Here is an 8,072-nt window from a genome sequence, read left to right on the forward strand (position 1 = left end):
CACCCCAAGAATTTCTCTATCTAGCCTGATGTTTTCGCTGTCAATCCAATCACACATACATCAAGTTGTAGCTCCGCTCTCTGCCAATCCAATGTCATATAGAATAGCTTTTTTCTTCTTCTTCTTTTTTTTTTTTTTTCCGGATTCTTATTAGTTTGAGGAACCACCAAATGTTTTTGTAATGTGCTACTAAGTGTCGTGTCTTGTTAAAAAAATCTTATGCCGTTAAACTAACTCCAATGGTGGGCTAAATGCCAAATTTTCCTCTCAAATTCCCCCCCCCCAACCCAAACACTCTCCAACCCAAGCTAAAACATTGGGCTAAAAGCCAAATGCTAAAGCTGGGCCAAATACACCCCCCCCTCCCAAAATTCCCCTCTGTGCAAGTGGACTCGCTGGCAATTGGGCCAATCTCGACCCGTCCATGCTCCAACGCCCCCCCACGTGTGCGCCTGCAAGGGGTTTCCAGGTAGGGTGGGCCCCTCTGTTAGGCCGTGTGTTGGCCACCCACTTGGACTCCCAACGGCTATAATTACATTCAAGGGTTGTGATTTAAGAACCGTTGGTTGATCTAACAGTCCATATTCAAATTTCATTTTTTTTATAATATGTTATTTTAAAATACATTGAATTCAACATCTAAGATCGAATATAATTAAATCTAACGGTAAAAAAAAAAAGATCTAACGCCCCAAATTTAAATCCAACGGTTAAAATAATTAAAAAAAAATTATTTAACACAAAATTCATCCAAAAACTCTATAAATACCTATGTATTTGTTCAAACATCCACACAAAACTCAATTTTCTCCTACAATTCTTCCAATTTATCTTTCTACCATTGCCAAATTGTTCAACATGGTAAGAGAGCATATTAAAGGTCGTAATTGGACTTGTGAGGAAGATGTTGTTTTATGGTTGGCATGGGTTTCTGTTAGTGAAGATGGTGCACTTGGCACAAATCAAAATAAAAAAGTTTTGTGGAATAAAATCATTGCAAAGTTTCAAGAAAACTATAACAGCGGCAGGCGGGACAGTGGTGGTGTTTATGATCAATGGAAGACTATCAACAAAGCATGCACTTTATGGAAGGGAAGCTTGGAGAGAGCCATGGTTGGCATGCCTAGTGGAAGGAGCGCCATAGAAATTGTGAGTTTTGTTCTTGATATTTTATTTGTCATGTATATAATATTAGTTTGCAACTAATTATTTTTATGTGCTTTTTGCATAGGGTGACAAAGCAATGGAAATTTGGAAGACAAGAGTAACACCAAAAAATCAAGTTTTTAAATTGCAACATGCTTGAGACATTCTCAAGGATTGTCTGAGGTAGGGAACCAATGTAGACCAACAATGGGGAAGATTATTTCAACATGAAGTCGCACAGACAAATGCCAGAGATGAAGGTGTCGGTGAAATGACCTCATCTCCTTCTTTTGCAAGGCCCTCGGGAAGAGATAAGCAAAAGGAAGCAAAGAGAAAAGGGAAGTCCCAAGATCCGATTAGTGGACACTTTGCTATCGAAATTGCAAAATTGAATGAAACCCATAGTGCTTGCTAAGAAGAAACGACCCGAATGCGTTTGCAAATGAAGGAAATCTCAGATAGGGAGCAAGAGAGGTTTAAAGTTAATTTGATGATGGAGAACCTCAACAAATACGCTACAGAGAGGAAGAAGTTCTTACGTGGTAAGCAAAAAGAAATTTTGCGAAAGTCTGCCTCAATGAGTATGTTTCAAGATGATGAATCCTCTGAACCCTATATCCCAATTCAATCACGAAGTCCATCACCAAGTGAAGATGGTGGATATGATTATTAATTTTCATTTGTATTAAGTTTATGTAGTTTATTAATTATGTGGTTTATGAATTATCAATTGTATTAAGTTGAAGGCTTACTTTGTGAAAAATTTAGTGATTTTTTAATATTTATCTGAATTTAAATATTTTTAGATTAAAATGTTCATAAAATTTAATTTAAGAAAAAAATAGTCTAAGTTCATTCTTTAATAATCTCGAACTAAAATTTTAAGTTAGAAGGATTGGAACGGAAAATCTATTTTTGAATTAAAAACTAAATTTTCCAAGTTAAAAAAGTTGACTTTCAACCTAACCACTAAAGTTGTTGTTAAAAGAAATAGAAAGGGGCGTACGAAAGAAAACTCACTTTTACAATAAAAATGTAAGACACACAACCCAACAACAAACAAACAAACAAGCACCAAAGTCATACCAAAAAGGGCGGGGCGCATATAAAGATGGTAAAATGTAAACATCACGCAATGTAAAAACAAAACAATTTAAGAGGTCATCGATTGATTCGACCAAAAAGAAGAAATCATCGATTGAAACGCTTTCCGTTTACATTTGTGAGAATTTTCGTCAAAATTAGCAAGTTACTTTATAAAGCTTCTTTTAAGATATAAATACTGCAACGTGTTTTTAGGTTTAAAACAAAAAGGATAGGGGAAGATTTTGAACTGGGTTATAAAAAAAGATATGGTATATTTAAAATTAATGAAAGTTTGGGTATAAAATCGATCGCTGTGGAACTCTAAAATCTATACAACCCACTTACTTAATGAGATAAAACGTAATTGTTTTGTTAATTTTGACAAATGTTTACATATTTTGATTTCATAGTAGTTTTAATAGGTCACTAATTTTTTTAATTTTAGTTCAACGTATCAAGTTTGCCTCACACGATAAGAGATTGTAGTGAGTTAGAATAAAATTGTCGCAAACATTACTAGTTGTAAAAAGAATATATTAAATATATTTATTTTTTCCTATTATTATTAAATTGGCTTAATTAGTGGGATATTGTTAAGTTAACGGAACGGTGAAATTTCGTAATTAGCACATATATAAATCAGCCGATTGAAAAGGTTCACCCACGAAGCTTCCTGGAAGTTGCCATGGCAGCGGCTTCACTCCCACCATTTAACCCCCCATCCCTTCCTCTCTGCTTGCCATCTCTTCCTTTCTCTCTCCTCCTCCTTCATCATCATCATCATCATCCTTTCTTTCTCTACAACTTCTTCCCCCATCTGGGTTTTCATCTTCAACCATGAAGCTCATCAAAATTAGCCCTAAAAATCTCAGTCCGAAACGCCTCTTCGGGTCCAAGAAGGACCGGTCCTCCGTGTCCCGCTCCGAGCCGCCGTCGTTCGGTTCCGGAGCGGATTCTTCCTCCTCCTCCTCTTCCTCGGACTCAATTCACAAGCCCGGGGCCGGAGCCGGAGCCGGCGGTATCACCACGCCCACCAGCGTTTTGCCGGAAAAATCGGGTGACTGGTCCGATTTTTCGGCCGATCTCGACATGGCCCAAGCGTTTAAGCTTATAGACCGGGACAACGACGGAGTGGTGTCGAGGAAAGAACTCGAGGCGCTTCTGTGCCGGCTCGGGAACGACCCGCCGAGTCAAGAGGAGGTGACGTTGATGCTGAGCGAGGTGGACCGAGACGGCAACGGTTCGATAACCCTTGAGGCTTTATTGAACCAGGTCGGACCGGTTTCCGGTCCAGCTGCCGACTCGGAGCTTCGGGATGCGTTTGAAGTGTTTGACACGGATAACGACGGCAAAATATCGGCGGAGGAACTTTTGAGGGTTTTCACGGCTATAGGGGACGAACGGTGCACGTTAGAGGAGTGCCGGCGTATGATAGACGGGGTAGATAAGGACGGGGATGGGTTCGTGTGCTTTGAGGAGTTTGTTCATATGATGGAGCTGCAGAGATGAAATGGATGTATGGTATTTAAGAGTGTCTTAAAAATATTGAAATGATCAGAGGATCTGACGGCTTGGATTTAATCAGTCTCAAACTACATTTGTCCTACTTTTATTTTCTTTCTTCGAAATTTTTTTTTTTTTCTTTTGTGCTGCTCAATGTTGTTCCCTTTTTTTTAATCTCCTATTTCAAGTAAAAAGCAAAGAACACCTAATGATATTATTATGTTGGTTTTTTTTTTTAAATGGACAATTGGTGGTAAGTTACGGGTATACGCTTTATCTGGAGGTTGGAAAGACTTGTAGAGGCATTTCAGCTTTTCTCAGATCACAAGTCTGATTTTTATACTAGCAGCGGTTTCGAATTCAAGACCTCTAATATATAGTTATGTTAGAGAGATTGTGATTTTGAGTTAAATAGTTAGTTGTTAAAGACAGTAAAATTGATGTAGCGAATTTGCAATAGGGTACATAAAAATGATTACTATAACTATTGAGTTAAATAGTTAATTGTTTAATTTGTAAAATCGGTGGAGTCAACTTGCACTATAGTACATAAGAATGATTGTGCACAATTTGCATTAGGGTACATAAGAATGATTGCGCACAACATTATGATAAAGTGCCATCTGAATTTACACTAAGGGTTACGAAAAAATAATTGTGCACAAAATTTAAAAGGGATGTGCTATCATACACATTTTTTTACTTCTTACACATCTTTTATTAATTTATATCTGTTGATCTTCTTCAATTCATTTGATCTAACAGCTGAAAATTAAAATGGTGTGGGAGAGGTAAAAAGGGATATGTGGATATCACACCCTAATTTAAAATCTCTTCAAATAAAAAATCAAGGAATTAGGTTCAGAATTATTTTATGCAATCAAATTTTCCATATGAATTATTTGGGAATATCAAGCCAAATGGATTTGTAATTACGAAATTATTTGGTGATGTCTTTTCCTTTTTTTCTCATTAAGGAACCTATTTGGCGTAGGGAGAGATTTTTCAAGTACTCGGTATTCAAAAGGTACTACATCTGTCATAATAGTACCTGCTTAAGTATAAATCAAAGAACAAAAAAAAAATTTATCCCACCGAGTGGCGTCGGTTATATGAATCTTAAAACGCTACTGGACTCGGTTTTGTGTCATGTCTTCCATTAGATCCAAGTAGTCCAAGTCTTTTTTTAAAGTCTCTTTCCAAGTCAGGAGTAAGACGCAGGTCTGACTATCTCTTCACTCTATCTCTCTCTCGATCTTCAATCTTCATCGATTCACTGTCATTTTGTCTCTGATTTCAATTTGGAGTTTTAATGCAGGTTCGGATGATTTCCATTTCAATATAGATTATTTGGATTTTGATGTAGGTTCGGTTTTGGAAATTCCTAAACACCGAAAAAATTTATGGATTCCCAAAATTTGGTAATACCAAAATTTCCGTTCGGAATCAATCGTCGAATTCCTGTTTTGAAACTGTTCACTTTGGATTCAGTATCCTACATCCAACTAGCCCTAATTAGGTTTGATATAAAAGTTTGAGAATAATTAAAAGTGTTTTTTTATAACCAACGTACCTTGGATTTGAAACTCCTCATTTCTGGTATGCATCTTGGCTTCTAACCTTTCATTTTTGGCCTTTTAACTACATTAAAAATAAAATTAAAAATTAAAAATTAAATTAATTCAACGGACCATTTTAAACACTTTTTTAGCATTCAGAAACGTTTTCCTGAAGGGAAATCCAACCATTGGCCCAACCTATTTTCTCACTTGCACACTAGTTTTCTCACTTTCCCATTTAATTGAAAGGACGCATGATTATGTGACCATCACACATTTGTAACTAAATCATAGTTTGACACGGTCAGCCTATAACATTGTTTTAAAAATCCCGTCTTAGATGCTAGACGGCTGGCCACTACCCCGATTAATCTTTAGACTTTTGAAAATTAAGAAATGGCGCCTAGACCTGCTTAAGCGCCTACCTAGATTGCCTAGGGGCCTGTCTAGACCACCTAGGCACCCACCTAACCCTCCCAAACCCTCATAGGTCGTGACCCTCAAATTAGACAGAAAATAGATAACTTTCTTTTTTGTATTATGTTCTAATACTTCATAATCTATGTCATTGTATTTTACAATTTATGTATCCAAGTGCAATTATATATATATAAGTATAAGTGTGACAGCCCGTTCCAGATTTTCGAACCGTAGGGGTGAAATGATGATTATTCCCCTATTATTGTTGGTTTCGTTGTGTGGTTGTTTTGAGTTTTGTTTGGCTGGTTCTGGACCACACACACCTTCCCACATCCCCTCACCCTTTTCCCTGTCCTGCATCCCTGTCCCGAGCCCTTTCTCTCTCCCATTTCTATCCTTCTTGTACGGACGACAATCAAAACCATCCAAACCTTCACAGATTGAGGAAATAAATTACATATTCATGCTCGTGAGGTCCGTAGGAGTTAAACCATACCCATTTCAGGTAAGGATACCTTCGTTTTCACGTCGAACTCGGGATACCCCCATTTGGTCACTGTTCATGCACACGTTAATTCTTGTGTTTTTGGGAATTTCAAGCTTGTAGGAAGCTTGGTGAGGTCCTTAGGAGGCTCGGGGTGGTTCGTTTGAAGGTTTTGGATGTCGGGATCGTGAGTTACAAGGTTGGCCGGAGTTGGTGGTATTTTCCCAGCGAGATCCCGTGTGTTTTGGTGCTTGAAAGTGGTATGGATTTGTTCCTCTTGTTGTAAGCTTCATTTTGGAACCAATTTTGCGAAATTTGGTTGAAAAACGAGTGAGATACAAGGTTTTAAAGTTTTCCCGATTTTCCGGCGCCGTCATTTTGGAACCAATTTTGCGAAATTTGGTTGAAAAACGAGTGAGATACAAGGTTTTAAAGTTTTCCCGATTTTCCGGCGCCGGCGACGGCGCCGGAGCTTCGCCGGAGAAGATGACGGAATATTCCTAACGGCGTTAACGGAATCCGTTAAAGTTAACGGAATATTCCTGACGCCGTCAGTGTGCCAGGCACGTGCTTGCGCGTGGGGGCGCTTGTGGCGGTGGAAAATTTTTCTAAAATTATGGGGATATTCCTGAGGTTGAATAGATCACGTTGGTGTATTCATACACCCCATTTGAGCATTGTATGAGAAGTTATTTCATAAGGTTGGTTGTGTGTTTTAAAATTAACGTTTTTATAGTTGTTTCACATATAAGTGAGACCTATCCCGAGGACGAGCGCGGTCACTCGAGGCAAGGGGGTTACGACCCTTCTACATACTAGTGAGTGGGCTTTTGGTTTTCCGTATATACCTATATACTTATGCTTTTCCCAGAAAGTGAAATGAAACGTTTATTCGTTTATATGCCATGCTTATTGTTTGCCATCTATTTACGCATTATTAGTCGCATATATATATATATATGTGTGTGTGTGTGTGTGTGTATTGGTGCTATGGACGCACAGGTAAATGCCAGGTAAGTTATGGTTTATGTTTATGTTCAGTAGTGATTTGAGATGCATAGAGAGCTCATAACTTGCACCCCCGGTGTTAGTGCTCCTGACGAGAGTTGGGCACAGTCCTTCACGTGATGTTCACCTCCAGCACCACACGCTCATCTTGGATCCAAGTTAGGTGCACAGTCCTGTCGTACAGACCACTTTAGGTGGTTCCGACTCGTAGGTGACCCGCAATTATTCGCCCAACCTTCACGTGATCGTAGCACTTGAGCGTACTTATATTACACCTAGTCCTGTCGTACAGACCACTTTAGGTGGTTCCGACTCGTGTGCAGGTATAGTTAGTGAGATGGAGATTTGAGCTCTAAATTCAGCCGTACAGGTCACGTTAGGTGACTCCGGCCGACAGATTACATGGCATTGATTTGACATTCCTGAGCACTTGCATTCTATTTAGAGACATTTGGCGTGGCATATTTTTGAGCATGACTTATATATATATATGTATGTATATTCTACTTTTCTGGGAAGTATACAGGTTTTACGGCAAGGGGTTAGAACTTGTTTATGAAATGGTTTTTGAAAAGCTTTGTTTTTGCCCACTCACACTTTTTGTTTTTCGCCCCTCCAGGTTCTAGTTGGATAACACTTTTGGTGGCTCCCCAGAGGATTTCCCCGGCACATCTGACAGATTATCACCAGTGTAGGACCACCTTTGGGTGTGTTTTTGTAGTGTTGTTCTTCCGGACTGCATTAGGTCTTCGTGCTCTGAACTTGTTTTTCACGCTTGCACATGTAGGTTCTTACGTTGTGTATAGCTGGTTTTTATTTATTCGTACTTTTATTATTATGTTTAGCTTCCGCACTGTGCACATGGT

At 38.7% G+C, this 8,072-nt stretch overlaps 1 protein-coding gene across 1 annotated transcript; it reads left to right on the plus strand.

The window, feature by feature from the left end:
- Positions 1-2,930: 2,930 nt before the first annotated feature.
- LOC137712872 (probable calcium-binding protein CML36) lies at positions 2,931-3,813 on the plus strand. The gene has a single exon (XM_068452050.1). The coding sequence runs from the start codon at positions 3,070-3,072 to the stop codon at positions 3,739-3,741; it is 672 nt and encodes a 223-aa protein (XP_068308151.1). The 5' UTR covers positions 2,931-3,069; the 3' UTR covers positions 3,742-3,813.
- Positions 3,814-8,072: the final 4,259 nt, after the last annotated feature.

Source organism: Pyrus communis, chromosome 13 (genome assembly GCF_963583255.1).
Source record: "Pyrus communis chromosome 13, drPyrComm1.1, whole genome shotgun sequence".
Lineage (NCBI taxonomy): Eukaryota > Viridiplantae > Streptophyta > Magnoliopsida > Rosales > Rosaceae > Pyrus > Pyrus communis.

Coding starts and splice junctions, on each gene's coding strand:
- LOC137712872 (XM_068452050.1), top strand. CDS start 3,070: ATGAAGCTCATCAAAATTAGCCCTAAAAATCTCAGTCCGAAACGCCTC.